This window comes from Chlamydotis macqueenii, chromosome 6 (genome assembly GCF_036417535.1).
Source record: "Chlamydotis macqueenii isolate bChlMac1 chromosome 6, bChlMac1.mat, whole genome shotgun sequence".
Classification (NCBI taxonomy): domain Eukaryota; kingdom Metazoa; phylum Chordata; class Aves; order Otidiformes; family Otididae; genus Chlamydotis; species Chlamydotis macqueenii.
The window spans coordinates 45,165,385-45,190,690 of NC_141561.1; the positions used below are offsets into that span (position 1 = coordinate 45,165,385).

The 25,306-nt window shown below is 57.0% G+C and overlaps 2 protein-coding genes across 2 annotated transcripts; one reads left to right on the forward strand and one right to left on the reverse strand.

The window, feature by feature from the left end:
• Positions 1 to 300: 300 nt before the first annotated feature.
• LOC147600382 (E3 ubiquitin-protein ligase RBBP6-like) lies at positions 301 to 5,555 on the forward strand. Its single transcript, XM_086751274.1, has 4 exons — positions 301 to 466; positions 3,175 to 3,274; positions 4,093 to 4,204; positions 5,463 to 5,555. Exons 1-4 carry the CDS (start codon positions 301 to 303, stop codon positions 5,553 to 5,555), a joined length of 471 nt encoding a protein of 156 aa, XP_086607400.1.
• An 11,662-nt stretch (positions 5,556 to 17,217) lies between these two features.
• LOC147600383 (ubiquitin carboxyl-terminal hydrolase 36-like) lies at positions 17,218 to 25,048 on the reverse strand. The gene is made up of 15 exons (XM_086751275.1): positions 24,820 to 25,048; positions 24,527 to 24,748; positions 23,673 to 23,783; positions 23,293 to 23,395; positions 22,583 to 22,650; positions 22,078 to 22,148; positions 21,582 to 21,664; positions 21,149 to 21,254; positions 20,708 to 20,848; positions 20,296 to 20,396; positions 19,877 to 19,994; positions 19,427 to 19,616; positions 19,201 to 19,292; positions 18,700 to 18,834; positions 17,218 to 17,283 (listed from the first exon to the last, which is right to left on the reverse strand). The coding sequence occupies exons 1-15, from the start codon at positions 25,046 to 25,048 to the stop codon at positions 17,218 to 17,220; spliced, it is 1,836 nt and encodes a 611-aa protein (XP_086607401.1).
• Between the last annotated feature and the right edge of the window lie 258 nt (positions 25,049 to 25,306).

Genomic DNA, 25,306 nt, shown 5'->3' on the forward strand with positions numbered 1-25,306 from the left:
GGACTGTTCTGTTTGGTTCCGCTCGTGGCGCCAGGCAGCGTCTTGTCGGGGCAACGGAACGTGGCCTAGAACCACCGCTGGCCCAGCCCCTCTGCTTGGTGCCCCTAAAGCCCTGGCGGAACGCTGAGGCCGGGGCACCGCAGTCGCCGTAGCCACCAAACACACCGGCCTGGCAGCGCTGTGTGCCAGACAGGGAGCGGAGGCCGAGCCGGGGCTGCGTGCCCCAACTCAGAGCAGAGCCCACGGCCCTGTGTGCTGCGGTAGGCGCCGCTGCCGAGGACACACCGCCTTGCCCTCACCATGTCCTGCCTGCACTATAAGTTCTCCTCCAGCCTCAAGTACCACACGCTCATCTTCAACGGCCTGCACATCTCCCTGCGCGACCTCAAGCGCCAGATCATGGCCCGGGAGAAGCTGAAGGCGCCCAACAGCGACCTGCAGATCACCAACGCCCAGACCAAAGAAGGTGCGTGGGGGCGGCGGGCGCGGGGTGGGAAGCGACAATGGGATTCGCCCTCCATCCCTAGCTGGGACTTGTGCTGGGAGCCCCACAGAGCTGTTCCTTCCTCGCGGCTCTTCTGACAACCACCGCCAGAGCTGTGTTTCAGCCACACAGCCAGGCTACAAGTGCCCGCGCTTCATGTGCAACGTGGAGAGCTCACTAAGGTTTTGCTTTCCGGGAATTCTTCAGGGAAAATGATACGGAAATGTGGGAGGATATCTGATAAGAACAGGCTTGCCAGATTTCTTTGAAATCTGCTGGAGGAAGCTGAACGGGATGGCAATGGAACAGGTGGCTGGCTTGAAGAAAAACAGCGGGTTTGGTCACTTAACTTTGCCTTCAACTTCTTGTACGCCGCGGCACTGGAAAACTGGTTCTGTGGCTGTTGCAGAAACTGCTCCCCAGCAACATTTTGGGTCAAGAGTGCAGCTGTGAGTTGGAATCTCAGCAGAGCCCTTAAAGCCATCGTGCACTTGAGTGTTGGCTGCCTCTGAAGGACAGTTTGGCATTTCTTGTTAATAGAACTGCTGCTGTACACCAGGGACACTGCCACGCAGATGCTATGGAGCATCAGTTCATCATTCATTTCTAACCGTGGGTGGTTTTTTCCCTGATAGTGCACGGTAACGGTGTCGGGCCGGTACTGAAGTTTTGCGGCAGAACATTTATGGTGAATATAAGCAAGAAGGATTCTTAGAGAAGTCATAAATTCATTTAAATCTGCTCAATTCTTGGAGCTGATAATGGGTTTGTATTACTTAGTATGATGTTTCTGTTTGGTGATCTGCCATCTTGAGGAGGTTAAATGTAATTGGAGACTTTGGGATGGGACTTTTCAGAAATAAAGAGACTTGTAAATTGTTTTCACTTTTTAAACATTATTTTTTTCCTTTAGTTCCCTGGCACCCTTACATCAGTCTTTTCTTTAGAATGTGTTCTACTGTTTTTTTCCTCTTCCTGATTTTTGTGTTTAAACTTAAACAGAATCGTATGTTCGCTGCGGGAAGTGTAAGTTCAGCCCCAGCCTTTACAGTGGTTGGACATAAAGCTCGCTGTTGATCGACAGGCAGTGAAACCATTTTCAGGAGAATGTTTGTGAGGAGACTCAACAGCACAGTATTAGGGGTCTCAGGAGGCCAGTGGATGCCATGACATATGTAGGTGGGGACACATTTCAGAAGGCTTTGGTTTTCCTGTGGTGTTGAATAAAACTGTCAAGAGCTTTTGAAAAATGTCTGATTTGCTTTAAGGGCTTTTCTGCAGAAGGGTCTCTGAATTTTGTCTTTATTTGCTAAGGTACTTTCAGCTTCACAAACGCAAGCAGGCTGAATGGCCAGCTGGCTGACACCACTCCTGTAACAGCTGGGTCTGTCTCAAACGGAGCCTTAAAACCAGAATGTTGGATGCTCATAGCCCGCAACGGAGCCCAATGATTCGCTCCAAAAGAAGAAATGTTTTGAAATGGGGCAAAGAGGTAGATTCTGTTATAGCAGGTGAGGAACAGAAGGTCAAGTTTCAGAACAAAAGTTGATGCTCATCAGTATGTTACCCCATCAAGTGTTCCTCCAACAGACATCGCACCAGTTGTCCAAGGTGTGTTGCATTGTTTCTGTACGTAATCAGCCTGCAGAGAAGAAAAAGTCTCTGCTTCACTGGGTTCTGTTAAGTGTGGTGCTGCCTAAGGGTGAAGTTGAAGGAGGAATCTGCTTCGTACTTTACAGAGCATCCCTGCTGTTTAACAGCGGCAAGATCCTCCTCTAGGCAGGGTGTGTTGCATGAGTGTCAAATGTTAAAGTTGGTCTGTTAGTGACACAGATGCTTCCGGAAGCTTTCGTAAGGGTGTTTTCATGGGAAAACGCAAAAATCCCCCAGTGGTTTTCAGGGCCAAGCTAGGGAATACATTTCAGTGTAACAGGTCTGTGTGCCAAACTGTTGGTCTGTGTGCATAACGGTGACTTTCAGGTTTTCTTAATCAGCTGCAGATGCCTAAACTCACCTTCAGAAGAGGAAGGGAAAATCTAGACCAGGATCTTCTGCCTAAATGGGATGTTTGGCGCTCTTACATGTGGACATCAAGTATGGTTTTTGTGTCACTTTGTCTGTGCAGGAGTCCTGACTAAATGTGGAAACGATCTCGGAAAGAGCAAAGTGACACTTGAGTGAAGATGGCCTGCTTGTTCAGAGAACTCGAACCCTTTCCAGCTCAGTCACTGTTGCTTTCCATAATGGCAACCTAGTGACAGAAGCAATGCTAAGGTAAGCTCAAAGCAAGCGGGGTTTTAAGAGCCAGTGGGAAGAATGGTATGATGGACTCGTGTTAAGACACTAGGAAGGCAAAATGGACAAAGGCAAATGGGCAAAAGCAACTTCAGCTAGATCAGGAAAGAACCTCATGCACTGGCAGACTCTCCTTTAGTGACCTTTCAGACCATGTTGCTGTTGGCATTCAAACTCTTTTGAAAGAATCAAACAGAAATCGCTGCTTGTGTTTGATTCTCAAACCTGCAGATTTCTTGAGATGTCCTGTTAGTGTGTTGAGACGATAAAAGCGGGATCTTACATATAACATTTGGCTTTTCAATCTGTACAGGGATCCTCTGAATGCTACGGAATTGCGTATTAATGTACATTCTTACAAATTGACTGATTTTTTATTTCTGTATTGCTTTCAGAATACACAGATGATGATGCCTTGATTCCGAAGAACTGCTCGGTAATTGTGAGACGAATCCCTGCTGGAGGAGTTAAAGCTCCCAGCAAAACCTCTGTCCCGTGAGTGTCCCTAAAGCATTGTATTCTTTGGTAGCGGGTGCAGTCTGTTCACTTTTTCCTGGATATTGGCGTACAGAGGCATTCAGATTTCTCTTTCCTGTTAAAGCTGCTGTTAATTTTTGTTGTGATCGGGTAGGTTTGAATGTCCCAAAGCAGACGGACATTTTTAAGCCTGCTGGGACAGTACGTTTGTCACAGGACTCCTAAATCACACCAGATCCTAGGAACTGCTGTCAGGTGACATTTCTACTCCTGTTTTCAGCCCATACAGCAGATGTAACACATTTGGTATTTTTGGCGCTGCCATGGCTAAATATGGTCAGGTGACTGATCTTTTTGCGCTAAGTACACTTGCCCTTCGCAGTGTCTAGGCCATCACTGTTCTTTCTTAGAAACTCAGTTCTGTATCTGGTGCCTCTTTGTAACACCAGGAATCTACAGCTTGGCTACAGTTACCTTCCTGGTTTGATGGCTGGTTATTTAAGAACAGGACACTGTAGCACAGATTTCCTGGTTTTGATACTTAGAGAGCAGAGGCAAAATACCTGAGGACTTCCTCTTGCCCTGTTGTGTTCTGTCCCTGGAAGTCTTGGAATAATTTGTGACAGAGTAGAATTGGGATGTTTGTGGTTGTTTTTAGTGGCACTGGATGTTCCAGGAGAGAACAGTTTATGTATATGAATAAATTCCCACATTCGCTGGGCTATCAGTACATAAGGTGCTGATGTTGAGGCTTTATAATCTGTTTTCACTGCTTTCTGTGGGGTACAAGTGCTTTATTTCAAGTTCTGATCTCCTTTCTTTCTTTCTTTTTCTAGAAGTCCAGCTGAGCCAGTGAGCGGAACACCAAAAGCAGTATGTAAAAACACACTCTCACATTTGTTCCTACACACCGCGCTTGATTCCATACCCACATACACACATACTTGTGCACTTTATATAAAACACACACACACCTGTGTCATTTTTGCCATTTTCACTTTGTGTCCTTCGCTTTTGTTTTAAATACTTTTTTTTTTGCCTAATGCAGTTTACAGACGTTATCAAAAACCACTGAGAAACCGCTCTTGTTAAAGTTGGTGCTGTTCCTTACATGGGACTTGAGGTTCCAACAAAGACCAAACCCAACACATCCCATCCATGTTGAGAACAGTTCTGTGAGGCTAACTGATTCCTTTTCACGACCTTCAATACTTGGGTCTTTATTCCTAGAACTGGATAATTGAAGTGATGTTGGTTGGGCCCCTCTGAGGGCTTAAACGTCTCTAATAGATTGCGGTGGATTTAACTCTCGTTGCGACACAAAGTGGTCTTCTACAGCTCTGCATTTGATCTTTCCACTTTATCTGATGAAGCAGTTCAGTTTAGCAGTTTGTCTGCAAATGAAAATATCTAAAACCCAGTGTGGAGATCTTGCTGCAGGGTTAGAGCCGGGTGCACCTGTGGGTAAAATCCCCGTCGCTTTCCTGAACTTCTGCCTGCAGCACATTTTTGGATCTGGGTGACTTCAGGGTTGATGCTGCTTTAATTTCCCAAAGGTGAAGCCTTTCTTTAGTGTACTGCCACTTGGAATTTACCCGTGGAGAAGGGACAGCATTTTTCTTCAGAGCTGACAGCACTGCCATTCGGCTGCTGAAGTATAAAGAAGTAACAGAAGGAGATACTTGACTGGTGATGGTCGAGCTCTTGATTTGTCACTCGGGTCAAATAGTATGGGTAAGTATGCATTTCAAAATAGTCCTGATAGCAGAAAAGTTACTAGGTGGTGTTTTGTATTTTTCACCTTTCTTTTAAGGAAAACTCCTTTTTCTTCACTGGAATGGTGAGAGGTGTTCCTCTAACCCTGGATCATTGGATCTGATCATGGATAACATGTTAGGGTCACCTAATACAGACATTTATGAACAAAGTATACGCTTTTCTGCATGATTTAAAAAAAAGTTGTAACTAATTTTAATTTTGCTGCTTATAGATACCTGTTTAGAAGAATTGTGTGCCACCATGTTCTGGTTATACGGCCATGCTGCAAAGGCCGTCAGGACACCTGTGTTTTGTATGAGCAGCTGTTTCTGCGCAAGCGCAGCCAGCACCGTGCTGCTCTTTACAGCAGTGGGTGAGTGCTGGTGTCGTTGGCTGTGTGGGCTGAAGGGTGTTTCTAATGTGTGTCAAATAATTCCCCGTTACACAGACTGCCAACCTGGCTGAAGCCAGTGCCACCGAAGAAGAGAAGATAAAAGCTATGATGGCGCAGTCTTGCCGTGAATATGATCCAGTCAAGTAGGTGTTGATAATGTCAAATGTGTTCTTTGGAGCCTGTGGACAAATTGTAGAGAGACACATGCATACCTTTTTGGTTTTTTTTTCCCAAAAAACTTCTAGTTACGTGAAGAATCCCTTGGCTGCCCCTCCACCATCATATACTTGCTTCCGTTGTGGGAAACCTGGCCACTACATAAAGAACTGCCCAGCACATGGGGTAAGACTGTGGGGGACTTGTGGTGTTACTGAGCTTTTAATTTTTGTGCCTTGGCACTTACACAACAAATCCGTGAATGCTCAAGTTAAGAGTACACACCTTGGAGCCGCAGGTGGCCTGAGGCTTTAAACTGGGAGAGCCTGGCCGGGGATCCCTCAGTGGGCGTGACGTTGCTTTGGGGAGGCTGTATGGGGCAGAAAGGAGCCTGAGGTGTGAGGCAAAGGGATGCGCGTGGCCCACTTTTGCTGGCCATAACAGCGCGAAGCGAATGAGGAAGGCAGGTGGGTGAAAGCGGGCAGGCCAGGAAATGCTGGCGACCCCACTTTTCTCGAAGCAGAAGGCAAGTAGCCATAGCGAGCCGTGATTGCGGCATCTGCCCTGACAGAGACCGGCCCTGCGCTGTGACTTGGGGAAGCAAGGTCTGGTGGCAGGGCCCAGGAGGCGAGGGCTGCTAGCGAGGGCAGGGTGAGGGTTTGTGGGGACAAGCCCCATGATGGCTGACGACCCTTATGACAACGCCTTGGGAAAAAGGGACGTGGTCGCAGACGTCGGATCACTGGGAGGTGCGGATCCCCCAGGGCTTGGGTGATGGGGGAGCCAGACACCCATGGAGCTGTGGTGTGCCTAGGGGAGCTGAGCGAGCAGCTGAAGTCAGAAGTGGAGCAGAACATCTGCCAGGTGAAACAGCAAGAGCAGGAGCTGCACCTGCTTAGAAGGGAGCTGCTGGAGATGTCCATGGTGATGAAGGAGAAGGATCGAGCTCTGCAAGCAGCAGCTAACGAGTTAAGGTACATGCAGCCGTGAACTGGGGCCTTGGCCAAAGCTGCTTAGTGGATTCCCAGCAGCTGGTGGCATTTTGGGACCTCCCCGGGAGCCAAAGGTGTGTGTGAGAGCCGCGGAGCGGAGCTCAGCGATGGGGGCTCTATGCAAGCGCCACGTGAACTGAGATAGGAGTTGAGTGGAACGCGTGCCAGTGGCCGTGTGTTGAAGTCTCCACGAACTGAGCTGAACGTTCCCACCCACACCGTGACAGTCACCGACGGGTGCCCGGGGTGCTGCTCTCCGCAGGCTGTTTGGGCAGCTGCTGTCCGTCACGGTGTCCCTCAAGGGTCTTGTCTCTTGGCACAGGCAAGCCCAAGCAGAGTGTCAGGCGCTGAGGGACGCCTCGCAAGAAGCGGTGGTGAAGGTGGAAGAGGCTCCCGGGATACCGGCGAAGGTGGCTGAAGCCTTTAGGAGGGTGAGTCCGTGCGGAGGCTGCCGAGCTCTGGGTTTGCTGAGGGTATCGATGGCGCACGTGGTGTTTGTCAGTGTGCCGGTGAGAGTGGCCAGTGCCCCAGCCCGCCTCAGGCATGCTCCGAGCTGGCCGAAGGCAGGAGCGGGGCTGCCTGTGCCACCCACGAGCCGCGTCAGCCGCGCTCCTGCACGGGCATTGCCAGCGGGTGAGGAGCTGGGTGTGGGCGCAGCGCTTTGGAAGCGCGAGGTGTGGTGTGTGCGGATGGTTGTGCTAATTGCCAAGCAGAGGCGGGGGCGACGGAGGGGAAGATCTGCAAGCGTTGGCTCCTTTTCCCAACCTTGCTGGTGGGATTGGCACCACAAAAGCAGTGACAGGGCTGAGCGCGCAGGAGCAGGGGTAGCGTGTTGCACAGGACGGGAATGGAGGGACTGTTGTCCCCCGCACTGAATCCCCTTTTGAGTTCCCTGGCACGGGAAAAGGGAAGAACTGCAAGGTGACTGCGGCAGCAGCTGGAGGGACTGTAGGCATCGTACATCCTGTACGGCAAGGGTGGCAGAGGGCGTGCCAGCGAGGAAGGCTGGGTGCCAGGCGGTGACTCGGAGCCTGACGCTGAGCGGGAGGTAGCGCCTGTCCTGGTGCGCACGTAGCGATGGGGAGGGGAAGCGCCGGGCGCCAGAGCTGCAGCCCAGCACAGCTGTTGTTTGAGAGCAAAGGGCGGGGCGACAGCGGCCAGAGCCGAGCGGGGAGCTTGCAGCAGTGGGCAGGGTGGGATGAAGGGCCTCCCTTCTCCTGAGTGTCTGGATGTTTGGGGCGGTGCAGCAAGCAAAGGAACTGTGGGGGTCTGTGTGCACGGGTGTAGTGTAGAAGAGAATCACGCATGCCATTGGTAGGACATCATCGGTAGAGCACTGGCCCAGGTTGCCCAGAGAGGTGGTGGATGCCCCATCCCTGGAAACATTCCAGGCCAGGTTGGCCGGGGCTCTGAGCAACCTGGTCTGGTTGGAGATGTCCCTGCTCCTTGCGGGGGGGTTGGGCTGGGTGGGCTTTAAAGGTCCCTTCCAAGCCAAACCATTCTCTCATTCTGTGATCACGTAGAAAGGCAGGCCACCGAGCGGATCGGTGTGCCTGTGTCCAAGGGAATAAAATCCTCTGTGGTGGCGCCAAGTGCCAGAGAAAAACACTGAGGGGGCTGCTGAGAGCCAAGCGCCGTCCCTCTCCCAGCTCTCCGGAGCGTTTGCAGGGCTGATGCCCTTGGTGGCGTGAGGCCGGCACAGAGGACCACGGAAGGGGTCTCTGCTGCCGCTCCTCTACCCCACCAATCTGCCAAGAGACTGTGGGGAGAGACGCCCCACGGGCTTGGCTCTTGGCACCTGCTGAGGGCGCGGCATCTTTCAGCGTGGCGGTGTCTAAACCGGGGTCAAGCTGAGCTCGTGTTGAGCCGGAGGCGATTTGGGCGAGAACTGACTGGGCTGCTTCTTCCTGCAGCTGGTGTGGGCCTTGGTCAACCTGGGCAGGAGGTGCCGAGGCCAGAGGCACGAGGAAACGATCCAGCGCCAAAAAGCAGGCATGGACGAGCTCCGGGGCAGACTGAAGATGCTGGAGGAGAGTCAGTCCTCAGGTAAGTGAGGCTGTCACGGCTGTAGGGGGAAGAGGCATCCGTTAGGGCCTGACAGGTGTGGTGGAGCCCATAACGCGGAGGAGGGGGCAATGGGCCATGCCAGGGGCACAGGCTCCTCACGTGCATGGGGCTCAGGCTGTTCCTGTGCAAAGGCAGCTCTCCCGTGCGTGGTAGTGTGCGCAGGTGCTAGGAAAGCGTTGCAGAAGAAAAAGCGCCAGGCTTCAGAAAAGCGCGTGGTGCCGTGTGAGGAGGTGGCGTTGGCAGGAGGCGGCCAGCGAAGGGCTTGGCAGCAGGAGCTGCCGCGCTGTGGGAGCCAGCAGCGAGCAGGCGCCCGGCGCTGTGCGTGAGGGCTCCCGCGCTCGGCTGCTGCGCTCCTCGAGGCAAGCGAGAGCAGCCAGCGCCTCAAGGAACAGAGCCGTGGGTCTCGTAAAGCCTTGGGATTAGCATGCGGTGTGAGAGTCCTCTGCCAGCCTCGGCCATTCTCTTTCGGTCCCTCTCCATAGGGTCTCTCCCTGTACGGAGAGCAGTGTGGACAAGCGGTGCCATCGCTGGTAGAAGCTCCCAAGCAGAGGAGCGGTGAGGGGTGCAATCTCCGACTTGTCCCCCAGGGAAGTAGGGTTGCATCCTAAATATGTAGAGAAAGCAATGGCCAGATGCTCGGGTAGTGATATCTGCAGGGCGGGCGTGTACGGGCTGTTCTCCGTAGCCTGTGCCCGTCTCCGAGCCCGGGCAACCCGGCGAGGCTCCAAGGGGCCGAGCTGGGAAGGCGCAGCGTGTCGTACGGAGAGCGGCACATCGTGGTGGGTGTTTGTTTGCCTCCAGCTGGCGAGAAGAAGGGTTCAGAGCCGTGTGTGGTCCTGGTGAAAGACTTGCTGGGGAACGTAGTGCGAAAAAAAAGTCTTGTGAAGGAGCCGGCACCGGCGCCAGGAACAGCACCAAAGCCCGCCAAGGTGAGAAGGCAGGGCGTGGTTTATGGCGCCTGCGGCCTCGATGGGAAAACCAGGATGCCTGGAGCTGGCCGGGGTGGGAGGCTGCAGACCGCGGCGTGGCCAGGGCAGCCTGTCCCGTGCAGTGGAAGGCAGGCGCACAAGGCAGCTCAGCCCAGCGCCAGGCAGTGCGGTGGCTCCATTGCTCTTTCCCTGTCTGCGCAGGCTCCTGACGCCGTTCCTCACGAGGGCTCGTGCGAGGCTGCTCATGGGGCGACAGGCTCGGCGGTGGCTAAGGCGGCAGAGCTCAGCGAGAAGACGGTAGGTCAGCGACAGACGTGTAGAAACAGTACCCAGCGCTCGTAGAGGGGAGGGTGGTTTCAAACGCGTTTCCGAAGTGAGCGATGGGCGCAAGGGCTCTTGCGGGAACGTGGGTGAGGCCAAAGTGTGGATGGCAGGTCCCGGGGCACGCCGGGCGTCTGCCAGGGCGTCTGGGGATGCCCGGACACGCAACAGCACATCCTTCTCCCCTTCCCATCTCAGCTCTCTGGGGCTGTTACCCTCAGGGAGTCGGGGCTGATCCTTGAGGAGAGGGTACGGTCCGTGAGGACAGAGCCCCTCTGAGAAGCTCGCCCAGGGAAAGCACGCATGGAAAGTAGACAAAGTGGGAAGGGCAGCGCAGCAGGTTCCTCGCGGCGTTGTCTGTCTGCCTCAGTGGAGCAGAAGGAGAGCAGGTGGCTGAGCAGGGTGATGGTAGGTGGCAGAGGAATTGGCAGCCGAGGAAATAATGCATTCCCGGAGCTTTCCGCAGTACCTTGACACCATTAGTGCTCTGGCAAGCCTGATGAAGATGAGGGAGCTGTCAGGAACGCGGTCTCTGAAGCAGCTCCCTCAGGAGGAAAGGGAACAAGCGGGGCTGCAGAGGCAGAAACACCTGCAGAAGCTGTTGGAAAAGCTCAAGAGCCTCCAGAGCTGCCTGGAGAAGAGAGAAGAAACGATGAAGCTCCATGAGAGCAAGAGGTAGCAGAGAGGCCGTGTGGCTGTGGGTGGCTGCGGGTCCGAGTGAGCCAAGGTCCTGGGCTGCAAAGCGAGGGGAAACTCGGGGGAAGGAGTGGTGCAGCCTCGCGGCAGCGATACACGCCTGGTTGTGCCGCTGGCCAGGACTGGTCACGTGTTGGTGTGGTCCCACCAAGAATTGTGAGAAGCAGGGAGACGTGGTCTGGGTGCCTCGCAGGGCCCAGCGCAGTCAGGCAGTGGCAGAGCGGGGGACCCTTGGCAAATTCCCTGGTGCGGGGGGGCCGGCCCCAGGGAGAGCGGCGGCATCGGCTGGGGTGGAGGGCCGGTGCGGGACGGAGCCAGGCGTGGGAGCCGATGGGAAGGGCTGTCCAGGGCACGAGGAATGGGCACAGGGAAAGTGCCTGCTGAAGTTTTTGCCGGTGCGTGCGAGGCTCTTGCTGCTCCGCTGTCCTTCAGCGTCACCCCATGGTGTGGGGAGGGTCCTAGGAGGGGTGCAAGTGCGGAGGCCAGCTGTGTTTTGGGGGGTTGACGCGGTGATGGACGCTTTCCCCTCCCGTTTTGCGCAGGCTGAAAGAAGCGTCCCTGCAAGCCCAGAAGCCTGTCTGCGTGGGCAAGCAGAAGGCCAGAGAGCCCACGGCAGAACCTGCCAAGAGAGGAGGCGCGTAGGAGGGGGCCGCATGTGGGCCTTTGGAAGGTGAAGGCCTGCAGCAGGCATGGACCATCGCGCTGTGGACTCTCCAGTTTTGGATGCAGAACGAGGTGTGGGTTTGTTTTGAGGAGTCTCGTAGATTTTTGGGCCCGTGGGCGTGACTGTAGTGCGCGTAGGACCTTGGTTTTCTGTAGTAGTGCGGTTTTTGTTGTTAGAAAAGGTTGAGTTACTGTAGCCTGCTGTGGTTTTTTTTGTGTGTGCGTGCGTGTATGTGCGCAATTGTCCCCATACATGTGCAAATCCCGTGACCCCCGGTCCCCATGGCGTCCCAGGGAAGCTGGAGCCTAGGGGACATGGGAAACGTGGGATGTGGGATGCCAAGAATGCTGGAACGAGCTGCCATGTGGTGCTGGGAAGGGAGGAAGAAGAGCTGCGTGGGCCGTGCCCTTGTGTTACAGCGGCCGGGTGAGAGGAGAGCGGAGTCCCGGTCAGCGGGGATGCGGCAGTGACGCGGGCTCGCTCGCCCGCCGTCACCATCAGATGCAGCCCTGCCGCCACCGTTTGCGTTCCCGAGGGCGAGAGCAGCCCCCGGTTTCTGGGGAGCAGCGGCGTTTTGGGGAGGGGGTCTGTGCGGGGAGCGGGCAGCTCGAGTGCACGTGGCCCCTGCAGCCGCTCTGCCCTCGCTTCGCGCGGAGCAGGCTGTGCCGAGGCCTCTGCAGATTCTTTTGGCTGAGGCTACTGTGGGTGTGAGCGCAGCCCCAGCGGGGGATTTGAGGGTTTTTTGTTTTTTTTTTTTTCTTTTTAATGGGATGAAAAAGCCTAAAAGCAGCACAGAGGGGCTGCAGCTTGCTGATTCAGAAACTGCAGCGTCTGCGGGCGCATTTTCTGGCAGGGCTCCCCAGGGGCACCCCGGGGTGTGCGATGGCCGGTGCCCGATGCCCAGCTTTGAGCAGGGGGCGAGCGGCCGTGCCGCCAGGCTCTGGTTATGGATGCGTCCCATTTTTCCCCCCTCAGATCTGGCGGGGGCTCCCCTCCATGGGCTGGCCTGGGCTGATTTTGGGGACAAGGCGCATCCTTGTGCGCCCACATAGGTTGACCCTTGTGCTGCGGGCAGCATCTGGGGGTGCAAGGGATGGTTTGGGATGGGCGCTGCCTGCCTCCCGCCCTGGGCCCCCCGCCCCGTAACTGAGGGATGCAGCTGGGAGCGGGGCGCAGGGGTCTGTGGATGCGTTGAGGCGGGGCTGGAAAAGGCCTTGATCCCAAGGGATGGCAGCAGCATCCCTGGGAGAGCCCCGGGACTGCTGGGGGAGGCGGAGGGGGTGGGTGCAGGCGGGGCGGGGGGCGCAGGCATCCGGACAGCATGGTGGCGGAGGAGCTGGCGGAGCCGGGCGGTGGAACCCGGAGCCAGAGCGCAGAGCCCGCTGGGACGGCTGGGTGGCGAGGGCTCGCCCCAGGCAGCGGCCGGCGGGTGTTCAGCCCCGTGGGGAGCTCCGGGAGTTCAGCCGGCGGCAGCTGCGCGCCATGGAGCGGCTCTTCCGACAGTGAGTGCGGGGGGGGGATTGCGGGGGGAGCCCCCCTCCATCCGGCCAGGAGGGACCCCCAGGAGACCTCGACCTTAGCGGAGGTACCCCCAGCGTCCTCCCAGTTCCTAGCAGGAGGGATGCCCCCCATTTCCTGCAGGAAGGACCCTCAGGCTTCTTGTAGAAGGGACCCCCATATTTTGCAGGAGGGACCCCCAGGACCCCCCAAGCTGAAGGGACCCTGCTATTTCTTGCAGGATGACCCCCAGGTCCTCCCCAGTTCCTTGCAGGAGAGACCCCCCCCATTCCTTGCAGGAACGACTTGGAGGATCCCCCGCAGCTCCTTGCAGGAGGGACCCCCTCATTTTTTTTCAGGAAGGACCCCCAGCACCTCCCCAGCTCCTTTCAGAAGGTCCCCCCTCCCATTTCTAGCAGGAAGAATCCCCCCATTCCTTGCAGAAAGGACCTGCAGGACCCTCCCCAGCTCCTTGCAGGAGAGACTCCCCCATATTTTGCAGAAGGACCCCCAGATCCCCCCCAGGCTCCCGGCAGGAGGGACCCCCCCCATGTCTAGCAGGAGACACCCCCCGTTCCTTGTAGGAAGGGCCCCCGGGATCTCTCCAGCTCCTTGCAAGGGGGACCCCCTAAATCTTTGCAGAAGGGATCCCCCACTGGCTCCTTGCAGCCCCTTCCCCCCTTCTGTGCAGGGGGACCCCCCTAGCACCCCCCCAGCTCCTTGCAGGAGGCTTCCCCACCAGCCCAGCCTTTTGCAGGAGGGATGGCTGGGACACCCCCACCCAGGCTCCTTGCGGGAGGGATCCCCTGGCACGCGGAGAAAGAGACTCCACAACCCAGAAGGTTGTAAAGTAGGTGTACTTTATTTCCGACGCACTGGGCGCACAGGGGATCGCTTCCCAAAAAGGTGCGCGCCTGTGTCGGTGGACCTTTCTGTAATTATACACAGGAGCGTTTACATATTCATAAGGACTGCGAAACGCCGATACAATTCATAACCTTCCCCAGAAAGGCGGACCCATTCCTGGAACTCGTTTCCCTGGTCCGCGCCCCGGCCTTCTTGTTGCGCCTGCGCCGTGATGTCTGGTGGTCGCGCGCGGGGGTCCTTGGGGATGAAGGCCGCAAGGAAGAGGAGGTGACACTTTTTACCTCTGGGCCTTGGTGTGCCATTAAGTGCTCACGGCAGCTGGCTGTTGTCCAGCCGTGCTCCTGATGTTTTCGCCAGGAGCTTGTTCGTTCCACATTTCTCCTGCTGTCCTTGTCAGTTTGAGTAATATCTCCTTTCCTCGTGACCAGTTCTGTGTACTTACACCGTGTCAGATAAAATAAGCTACACATTTTACCGTCTGTTGTCAAAGATCATCCTTAATTATCGTTCTGCTATTTTCGGTGTTTTCCGTCCCCATCCCAATGGGGCACTGACTCTGTGTGCGGCGGGGGCTCCCATGCAGATGGGGGGTTCCAGAGCACGGGGGTGGGCAGAGGGAGAGGAGACAAAGGGGGGCAGCGGGGAGGGATGAAGAGGGGCCCCGGGCCTGGGCCAGGCGCAGCTCAGCCACGGGGCAGGCCCCACCTGCGCCATGGCACAGCTGGGCCCGGCTCCGGCAGAGCCCGCCTTCTGCTCACCTCGCTCTTCACTGCCATAGGCTGGGAGGGCTGTCCGTCTCCTCCTCTGAGGCGATGCTGCCCCTGATTGGCCCCCATGTGCTCAGGCTGCTGGGCTGCAGAGCCCGCCCTTCCCTGAGGGAGTGATCTCTGATTGGCGGCGTCAGCTGTCACTCTACCCAGGTGAGGTGCCCGCCCTGCGCTGATGGGATCCTGCCTCAGATTGGTCCCCTGGGCCGTCACTCCGCCCCGGTTTGGTCCTGCCCTGAGGGTAATCTGGCTCTGATTGGCCGCCAGCTGGCGGGGCTGCTGGGCTGCAGTGCCCGCCCTCCCCTGAGGCAATGCTGCCTCTGATTGGCTGTCTGGGATTTCCCGCTGCTCCTCCCACCCAACGACTGGTCAGACAGCTTGTCAGTCATCCGCCTGCTCTGTCAGCTGTAGGAATCCTTACGCCTGGAACACGTCTGCTACCGTGAATAAAGCCCTGCACGCTCTAGCACCTCAGCAAGGTGCTGCTCGGCATCGCTGTCATGAAGACACTTCTTCCAGGGCCTTGCTGTGGCCTTGATCTGGCACAGACACGCACAGAAAAATGTGCTTGCGGCAGACTGTACTAAAGCCCAGATCCGTCAGGGCCGAGAGGGCTCGCTGCACAAGGGAAATGCTCTCTCCTCTGCTGAAGTGCGGTTGAGGCGACTGAACTTACGTCTTCGTTCTAGGGTTGATTTTAAGTTCCTTCTTAATGGAAATTCTAAGTTTAGAGTACCTTTTCAGCTTAAATCCCCCTTCCTTTCCCTAGCTTAACAAGAAAGGGGGGATGCAATGCAGGACCAGCGTCTCCAGCCGGGCAGAAAAGCTTTCTGAGCAGCGGAGAGAAGCGGAGCTCAGCGTGGGGACTGAAGCTGCCGTCACAGACGGCAATGTCCTGTCTGAAGGGAGGTTTGCTGTGTCCTCTGCTGCCTCCTGGAAAAGAGCGCTCTGGGGCACTCAGAACCCTGGGCTCTGTTTGCCCCTTACACACAGACGTGTGTGACCCATCCAGCCTTCTTCAAAGGGAAGCTGTGCGTAGAACAATTTATGCTCTCCAGCATTTTTAAACGGGTATTTAAGGTGCAGACTATTTGAAGGAGAAGATACTGACTGTACCTGAATTGAGAAAGATGTATGCTAGTATCATCATTTCATTTTGCAGCACTAAAAGGACGCACAACTTATGAGCTGGAAAATTGTTTTTCGTGCTGAAATTCAGCCTCAGACACAGAAGCATTTAGAGGCTTTTTATTATCCTTCAGGAAGACAAAATACCCTTTTCTGTATTAATCTGGGCATCGTGTGCTGTAGGCAGGTCAAACTGCGTGTTCCGCCGCTACTAACGTCTTCACATTAAGTGATTTAACGACAGTTAGTACCACAGTCAGTTTTGTTCCAGCTGACTGCGTCCTTTCAACACACAAATTGTAACAGAATGACATCTTCAAATTATTGAAGGAGTTGGGGTTTATTTTTAGCAGTATTTGCTCAAATGTTTTTATGACACACTGGTCCAGATACCAGCAGGGTCTAAGGGAGTGACTGTCGGTTATTTGGACCTTCAAGCCCCTGTCGCTCAGATCAACCACTCATGGGTTCGTCTTCATATGCATTAATTCACCAAAGACTCCAACTCGTTTCAAAATTTTAATAAATGGTTCTCTCATATACACAGTCTTTTCCCCACAGTAACATAATCGCGATCGACATCTACAAAATAATTTCCATTAACATTTACAAAACACTTTACAGATACATTACTAATTTGTCTGAACTGAAACGGTTTACAAAACACATCCAAAACCCACAAAACATTAGTAAGGCTATAGCAAAATTAAGGAATTTAAGACATACTAATAATGAAACTGGATACTACTCTTCCATATTGTTTCTACTCCTGTTTCACACTGTTTCTCTATGGCTACTCCTTCTTTCATAAGCCTTCCTGTGATATGGTGGAACACCTCTGTATCTGTTAACGTTCCCCCGCTCTTGTCCCCCTTCAGGTACAGTCCGTTCAGTGGGAGTCCGACCTCTAAACCCTGGGGACCTCGATCGTGAACGGTATCTTCTGTAGGGGGGTGACCTTGATCTGGAATGGCGAGAGCCACGTGACCTTGACCTGGCACGAGAGTTACGGCTCTTCCCTTTGCCTCTTCTTGGATGAGGTGGTGATCGCAGGTAGGAACGGGAACGGGAATGGCTAAGTGATCGAGAGGAGGAGTTAGTGCGGGAGGAACTTGATCTTGAATTGGAGTAGCTGAAAGAGTAAGATGAAGCAAGATGAGGAGACTTGGATCTTAAAAAAACCACAGCACACACAAAAAATAGATGATGTTAATTCAAAACAGTCACTCTCCCCAGTTCTTTACCTCCCAAATTTGGTTTGGTTTCTTTACCTCTCCACAACTGCTGCTTTGTCAGTGGAAAAGCAAACAGGAAGGGTCAGTGTATGTATGGTCTGTCCCATGAACGACCATAGCTGTTGACTGATTTAAACTGGTGCATACTGGCCGCTACTGGTATGTGAACGTGCACATTTTTCACTGCTCCACAACTACATCCAGTGCAAATCAGTTGTGTTGCAGTAAGATAGAAAAAGAGCAAGTCCTAACGGCTACAGGGCAGTAACAAACACCAAGAAAACGTGATTTAGCCTGGAGACAGTAAAGCTCAACTCTAAAAGGCCAGCTTAGTCTACTTCGCTTCATACTTAGGTGGTGCTTGGAACGGGGTGAAAAATACTTGTCCTGCAATCCTACATACAGGGCTATTTGATCAACACTTCTAGCCAGGTGTCCCAGCAAAATCTGGCACATACCTCTCGCTCTGACCAAGGACAGCGATCGCATTTCAAGCAAAATCATATCGTAACGCTTCTACACTCCGCCTCTCGTCATACGACTCCATGCCATTGCTCTAGGAAAGACCCTGACAGCATGACTAAGAGAGAGTCCCGGTTAAAATCTCTCCATGTATCCACAGGAGATACAGAAAGGAGGAAATGAAGACAATTTCTCTCATGTATCTCCTCCCCGGTGCTTTGAGGCAATGCTTACAAGCAGAACAGGGAGACGCAGGAAATCCAGCAGCCACAGCTATTCAGTTTCTAGCCTCCTCACGGCTGCCGGGAGGAGAAGGCTGTCGTTACAGAGAAGCTTTAGCAAAAGCGACGCTTGTTCCTTAACAACTGCTGCCCAGTTATAACTGTCCGTCACCTGTAACCGCTGCCGTATCTGAGCTGGCAACCCACACATGAAACTGCCATCACTGCTGATCTCCTGAACCATCCACTGCATCTGACGACAGAGAGGTGGAGTGGAACTCCTCCTGATCCTTCTAGACAATCTGCTTCTCCTTCACGGAGGAACCGAGAGGAAACGGCCTTAAGCTGCACCAGGGGAGGTTTAGATTGGATATCAGGAAAAATCTCTTCACCAAAGGGTGGTCAGGCACTGGAACCGGCTGCCCGGGGAAGTGGTTGAGTCACCATCCCTGAAGTTGTCCTAAAATAACAGTGTGGAATTTTCCAATCATTTGCTCCAGCAGTATTGGCTAAGTTGTTAAAGGAATCATGTCGGAGGCCGATTTCTATTGGGAAATCAATTTCTACAGCCCTGTTCAGCCAGCAATCAAAAGCCTGGCTTTCCACCTGATCCTTTAATTAGATTTAGTTTTTATATGTAATTATGGTTTGCTCAAAATTATTCATTGTTTAAAGTCCTCCTTTCAATCATGTAGCAGGTTTTTTTTTTTTAAATAATCTTACTGCAAGCACAGAACCCCTTTGTTAAAGCCAAGTCCAATTAAGCCATTTAAAAATTAATTACCACCTGTATTTTCCACAGCTCTCTGCGCATACGTATTCCATTATAAATCAGCTGCTGTATAAGTGATGTGTTACGGCCTCATTTAACAGGTGACAAGTAGTCACCTACTGCATTTCTGTAGAACACTTACCGTTCCCAGCCCGGTCTGGCACCTGAGCAGTGAACTGCAGTGGCTCTCATGGGGTGACCTTTTGGAGTGGGGAGAGGGAAAAGGGAAAAAAAATCCCATTCAGTTTATCTGAAGATTTTTTTATTTAAGAAATTCTGAAGTTCCTGTCACTTACCAGCTGTGGGTATGGGCTGTCCTGGGGGGCCCAGCAGACTCGGCAGTGCTGGCTGTCTCAGTGCAGGAGCCTGACAGCCCTTGTGAATACAAGCAAGAGTTGCAAAATAAGCTCTACTGAAATACAAGACTCGCTGCTTGTGTTGACATAAAACTGAGCTTCTCTTCCAACACACTGCCGACGGACAGCGAGGAAGATGTAGCGAGTTCAGCAGCACTCACCAGAGCAGCAGGAGGGGTAACAGCCAGGAGTGGTGGTGGAGGTGGTGGCAGTGGTGGCGGCTGCTGCTGCGGCTCCCGAATCTGCGCAGAGCGCCTTTTTGTGTAGCCAGTTCCGTTGCTGAAGCTGTTCACAGCCTAGAGGCAGAGAAACATTTACAAAGAGGTGACAGGAAACTTCAGGAGATGTACGAAGAAAGGCCTTCACAGGGTACAACCCCTTGTGTATTCCTGTCCGTGCTATCAGCCCTACAATAAATCAACACACAGAGGTGTGAACAGATGGCACTAAACACCGGTATCAATGACTGGCAACGCAGAGTCTCTGTCTTTGAGGGCCTTCACTGTTAACACCAAACTTGAAAGGGAGGCAATCCTGTTAAACAACAGCGGGACCTGAATTTGCCCCATGGCCTCCACAGCGTTGTGAGCTTCTGTAACAGCAGATCATGTACTTGAGACTTGACACTGCCACAGCCCTGGGGCTGGGGGGGCTCTCCCCACCCACCGCCGGCTTCGCAAGATCCCCAGTGCTGGCTCCACGCTCGCCCCCGACACAAGCCCCAGCTCCGAAGGCATGAGGTGCCTGCCGAAGTCTGCGGGCAGAAGCTCAGGCTCACCTTTTTGGCAGAGAGTGCCGGCTTCTTGGCCCGCGGTGGTGACGCGGTGCTGCTCAGGTCCAGAGCAGCGCTGGCCCACAGGGACCGACTCACATTTGCTGAGGGGGCACTTTGGGGTGCAGCTGGCCTGGTGCCGGGGCCAGCAGGGAGGGGCAGTTTGGGCCACGGGGACTCAGCGGGCCGCTTCAGCGGAGCAGTGCTGTTTGGCAGCTTCGTCCCCATCCCGAACGTGCCGCGGGCCAAAGGGCCTCCCACCTCCTCCAGCCCTGGCAGCTTCCTCCCCGGCAGCACGCCTGGTCTCTAGACAGAGAGAGAGAGAGAGAAGTTCAGAGAGGAGAGAGTTGGAGGCAGCCAGGACACAGAGCCACACTGCCCTCCCCATCTCTCCCCAGGCCCACACAGGATCCCTCCTGCAAACCCTCCTCCCTCGCGCCTGCCCCTTCGGAGCAGCGCGCCTGCCTCCCCGCCAAGCTGCAGCCCACCCGCCCGCGCAGAGCAGACGGGGGGCAGCAGCTGCCAGCTCCCGGGAGCGCTGGCCGAGAGCAGCCCTCAGGACTCACCGGGCCCAGCAGCGGGGAAGACACCGTTTTCCTGACCCGACCGCAGACGGCGCCGGTGCGGCCGCTGGAGGCAGCTTTGGCCATGGGCCCCTCCGGGCTCTTCTTGGGGCTGGGGATTCTGGCAAAGGCAGAGCAGCGCACGCATTAACTGCGAGGGTTTGCGTGATCGTAATGCTCTCGCCAGAGATGCACGCAACAACAGGAGCCAGGAGCTCCGAGGAGGTGAGGGGCTCTTGCCCTGCACAAGGTCACGGCACGGGGCTGGACCTCTCCCTGCCACCCTCCTCCCAGCCAGCGCGTGCGCACGGGCATGGGGCTACGTGGGCCCAGCTCCTTCCAACAGGCAGGCACGTGCTACCAGCCCTGTCCCAGATGCTGAGAGCAGGGGACAGGGGCCGGGAGACACCGGGCGCTCTCACCTCCGGTAGAACAGCAGGTAGGCCTGCTGGGCCAGGACCACTGAGATGTTGCTGGGGCGGACCAGGTCATCGTCCATTTGGTACCACTGCCCGTTGCTGGCCTGCGGAAGGAGAAGAGAGAAGGGGGTCGGGCTGTGTCCGGGGACCCTCCTGGCCTGAAGAGCAGCAGGAACAGCGCCCGCCAGCAGAGCCCCTCCCCCCAAAACCCACAGGCGGCCCAGGGCAGGCAAGGGGACTCTGCGAGAGCAGACCTCCACGCTTCTGTGGCAGAGCACAGCCTGCACCCCCCACCCACTGCTCCACACCACTCCATCTGCTGAGCACCCTCCTTCCTGCGCCCCACCAGCAGGGACCCACCAGCGGCCAGCAGCCCCCAGCCCAGACTGGAGCCAAGAGAGCGCCGCGGGCTCACCTTCACGTGGCAGTAGTAGTGCCCTGACTGGCTGCTGGTCCCAGCGTGCACCAGCACGGCATAGAGCCCATACACAACAGGATCCCCGTTCTCCTGGGACATGTAAGGGCGGACGTTCAGGAGCTGGGGATACGGCACGTTCTGCGGAGAGAGGACGCCTTGGGAGCCTGCACAGCAGATGGCTTTCTTGCTACAGCAAGAGCAGCTCAGTGGTCCTACGCGTCCCATCGCTCGAGGGAGGGGGACGCGCTCTCCCCAGGCAGAGGTCACGCTGAGGAAGATGCCGGAATGAGCCAAGCTCCCCCCGCACCACACAGCTGGGGAGGGGCTGCAGGACTGCAGCAGAGCTCACGCTGTGCACAGGACCCCCTCCCACCCTGCCCTGGGCAGCGGGGCCTGGGGCCAGGAGACAGCCCCTCATCGGCGTTGCCAAGCACTCACCTTTGTGATTTTGCCTCCACCAGCAACGCGTTTCAGCTTGAGCACAAGAATGTTGGAGGCTCGGTGGATGGTGACGCCTTCGCTTCCTGACACTTCATGCTTGCACCTGGAGAGGAAGAGCTGGAGCTATTCAAGCTGTTCCACCACCCAGATGATTGCCAGCCCTGGCCAAGCGGCAAACCCCACAGAAACGACCCTGACGACCCCAAGCACCGCTCCAGGGCAGCTGCTCACGGCCACGTCTGCTGGCCCACGTCCTGCTCACGAGGGGAGGGAGCTGAGGAGTGGCGGGCTTCATCGCAGGCTTCCATGGCCACGTACTTCATGGTGTGGCCATGGAGCAGGTAGAGGAGCCCTCCCGTAGAGCGACAGGCACCTGCTTCCCACCAGCACACCCGCAGGCCCCTTCCCGCCCGCAGCCCCACACACTCACTTGGCACATGTGTAGGCGTTCTCCCCGCGCAGCACAGCCGGCCTCACAAACTGCTCCAGCGCCTGCTCGAGGTTTGCGGCTTGCTGCAAGGACAGAGCAGAGGTCAGGGCACGAGCGGCCTGTCCACACGACAGACCAGCTCCCTGCTGAGACGCTGGCCCCAAGACAGAACCCAGAACATGAGCACAGGGCCACGGACGGCGCCAAACCTGTGAGCCGGCCACCAGCTAGCCGCTGGCCAGCATGCCGCGAGGGACGGCCCCACTGCCCCTCACCACCACAGAGCCCCGGCGGAGGAGTCGTGGCTCACGCTCAGGCAACGGGCGCTGCTCTGCCCGGCACAGAAGGCAGCGCAACAACGGAAGCTGCTTCCCCCTGGCCTGCAGCGTGCCTTGGCACTGGCAGGTGAAGGAGCCTTGAGAGCAGGCACGGGGCAGCTGCAGGAACATCCCCGCGAGAGCAGAGCTCCTCCCCATCCCCGACCCTGCCGCACTACCTCGATCTCCAGCGTCAGGTCCAGGTACGGGTCATAGGTGTCCGAGACGCCCTTGCACAGCGAGCACTTCACTGCGACAGAAAGAGGAGTGAGCACAGCCTGGCACCACACCTGCACCCGCCACCAGCCCAGCGCAGCGCAGGCAGCTGCAGTATTCCTGCTCTGCGGGTGTGGGCTCTGGGATGGCAGCACCGCGATTCACAGCCTGGCAAGGAGGAAGGCTGGCAATTCCACGGTGCGCTGGGACAGCAAGTGCTGCTGGAAAGCTGGCAACACAGGTTCCTTTGCTGGTGGCAGCGAGCCGGGGACCCGCAGCCAACAGCCTTTTCCATGGCCGCCACAGGGGCCACCACCCACTGCTGCCGCAAGACTGAGCAACTGCAGACACCCAGCTGTGGGGAATTTGCACAGCTCAGCAATCTTCCCAAAGATTTGTACTGCAAGGCTGTCAGGGAAGCAGCAGCGCTGAGAGTCACAGGCCCAGGACCTGGCGGCCAGCACTCACCACGGGACCGCAGGTAGCCGCCAAAGATCTGGTGAACCAGCGTCGTGGCCTGGGTCTGGCGATCCAACCTAGAGACAGCAGCACCAGATCACGCACCACCCCTCCACAACGGCCGCCCCCGCCGGCCACCGCTGTCTTCTCAGCGCAGCTCCCCTGCGCGCTCCGGCCAGCCAAGGGGCTGCAGAGCTGCGGGAGCAGAGGGAAGTCGCAGCCTCTGCCAGGCTGCCCTCCCAGTGCCGGGGCTCACAGGGTGACACCGGGCTCCCACGCGCACCTTCCTCTAGAAGGAGCAGAAACTCCTGGCCGCAGCTCAGAGCTGGGCGCTGCACACAGAGGCCACGCAGGCTGCCCGGGACAGAGGGCCCAGGGGAAAGCTGCTCTCCCGCAGCCACAGAGCTGGGGCTGCCCTAGCAAGCACGCCTGCATTCCTCAACCACTGGGACAGCATCCAAACCCGTAGCAGCCTCAGCATTTGGGGACAGGAGCGCAGCTGTGCTGGGGCAGAGGGGTCAGGAGAAGGGAGAAGGCAGAGCTGTGTCACAGAGGGGCAGAGGGGGGCCATGCACCCCCAGGCCCCTGGAGGCAGCACCTCCCTCTAGGAGTCCCAAGTGGGGGACACGCTCACCCTACCGTCCCCTCCCGCGGGCGCAGGGGACCAGCGAGGGGGCAGCGCAGAAGAGCAGCCGTGGGCCGTCAGAGGCCCCACATACCTGCTAGAGCCATTCAGGCAGGCCTTCTGCATGGCATCAAGGGTGCAACGCAAGAAGTAGTGCGCGTCCCCCTGCATGCCGAACTGGATGTACTGGGCAATCCCTGCAGGAGAGGGAGAAATCAGCCCCAGCACGTGATGCAACAGATGCTGGCCCTCCCTCGGGGCAGGGACTCGGGGTCTGAGCCCCCTCAACCCAAACCACACGACAGACTCATGCCGGCCGCGGAGGAAGCTCCACGCAGCCCCCGGCAGGCTCTGTGAGTCACCTCTGAAGAGCCGTCTGCCAAGACCCGCCCCGATCTCAAAGGTTCTGCTCCCGCCTTAGGCACCGCGCTCCTGCATGGTGACGGGAGGGGAGGGAAGGGCAGCCATCCTTACGCTTGAGGCTCTGGATGACAGACACTGGCTTTATTGCTGTGCCGCTGCTGGAAAAAGCCTGGGTCGTGTGCTTCTCCATAACACACAGCATGCAAAAGCCTCTTCGCTGGCCTGCAGCAGGAGAGAAGACAGGACGTCGGGACAAACTCCGGAGAGATGGAGGCAGGACAGGGGGCAGGGGACCTCCGGTCCAACACAGCTCAGCCGCGCTCAGTTTTCCCTAGGAGCTCTGTGCTCCGGTGCAGCTCGGGGGCATCCCGGGTGCACAGGGACCACCACACGCCACCCCAGCTGGCGCAGCCTGAGTCACAGTACCAGCCAGCGCAACGCCCCAGACGAGACACTGTCCACGTGGACGGAAAACAGGTCACAGGGATGCGCTGGAGGAGCCCAGCGCTCGGCCCTGAGGGGCAGATCCCAGCAGAGCCCTACGCACAGAGCTGCGAGCCCCGCGTGCTCCCCTTGGGCACAGCTGGGAGCGGTGCCCGCCGGACTCCCTTTCAAAGCCCCCCAGCAACAGCAGCTGCTGCCTGCACGCAGCCTTGGGCCCTGCCCTCACGCGCTCCCCGCAGGCAGGGGCTGTGTGGGACCCCCAGCTCAGCCCCCAGGAAGCCAGCAGACCCCCTTGGACCCATCTCAGTCCTGGCTACGCCCAGCTGAGACAAAGCCTCCCCGGACACAAGGATGACCTCTGGACGGAGAAACAGGCAAGGAGGGAGCAGAGCAGACACATCCCGACACCCGCACGGCCCTGGCCAGAGCCACGCACAGAGGTGCTGAGCGCAGCGCCGGGAGCAGGACAGGCGGGCACTCCTCCTCCCCTGCCGCCCGCTGAGCCGGGCCTCCCCACTCACAGGTCTGGCTGTGCTCCCTGGAGAGCAGGTAGTTGGCGAGCGGCGGCGTGTGGGTCAGGCACTGCAGGCCGGCGTTGAGGAAGCAGGTGTTCCCCACGTTGTGCAGCCCGGCGCCGACTGGGTACATCTGCTCCCACTTCATGGAGAGGCGCTCCGCAGGGAAGAGCACCTTCTGGGGTCCAGGGATGCCATCTCCCACGCTCCCCGACTCACGGCCGCTGCCTGCGGGGAGAGGGGCGGTGAGCCGCAGGGCTGCGAGCGCGGGGAGGCTCCCCCTCGCCCTCTCTGCCTACCCTGCTTGCCGGGCAGCCCCTCCTCGGGGCCGCGCTGGCCGTCAGCGGCCTCAGCCTGGGGGCCGAGCAGCGGGTACTTGCCCCGCAGCTGCTCCCATGGGCAGGAGGAGCTGCGGCTGGTGGGCTCCAACTCCATCTCCTGCAGCTTCTCCAAGGAGGCAGCCAGCAGCCCACCCAGCTCCCCCTCCTCGCCCGCCTCCCTGCGGCCCAGCTTCAGCGCCTCCTCCATCTTCCTCCCGGTCAGGGTGATCCAGTCCAGTGGCCCTGGCTGCACAGCCAGCAGACAGGTGACCGGGCGTGGCCGGACTGTTCTGTTTGGTTCCGCTCGTGGCGCCAGGCAGCGTCTTGTCGGGGCAACGGAACGTGGCCTAGAACCACCGCTGGCCCAGCCCCTCTGCTTGGTGCCCCAGCCCTGGCGGAACGCTGAGGCCGGGGCACCGCAGTCGCCGTAGCCACCAAACACACCGGCCTGGCAGCGCTGTGTGCC

Excerpts from the sequence above, each read along its gene's own strand:
- LOC147600382 (XM_086751274.1), top strand. The coding sequence starts at position 301 with ATGTCCTGCCTGCACTATAAGTTCTCCTCCAGCCTCAAGTACCACACG. Across the intron at positions 467-3,174 it reads CAACGCCCAGACCAAAGAAG|AATACACAGATGATGATGCC; the intron begins GTGCGTGGGGGC and ends TATTGCTTTCAG. Across the intron at positions 3,275-4,092 it reads CCCAGCAAAACCTCTGTCCC|AAGTCCAGCTGAGCCAGTGA; the intron begins GTGAGTGTCCCT and ends TTCTTTTTCTAG.
- LOC147600383 (XM_086751275.1), bottom strand. The coding sequence starts at position 25,048 with ATGGAGGAGGCGCTGAAGCTGGGCCGCAGGGAGGCGGGCGAGGAGGGG. Across the intron at positions 19,293-19,426 it reads CAGGCCAGCTGCACCCCAAA|ACTTCGGCAGGCACCTCATG; the intron begins GTGCCCCCTCAG and ends TTCTGCCCGCAG. Across the intron at positions 18,835-19,200 it reads TCTTGCGAAGCCGGCGGTGG|GCTGTGAACAGCTTCAGCAA; the intron begins GTGGGGAGAGCC and ends CTCTGCCTCTAG.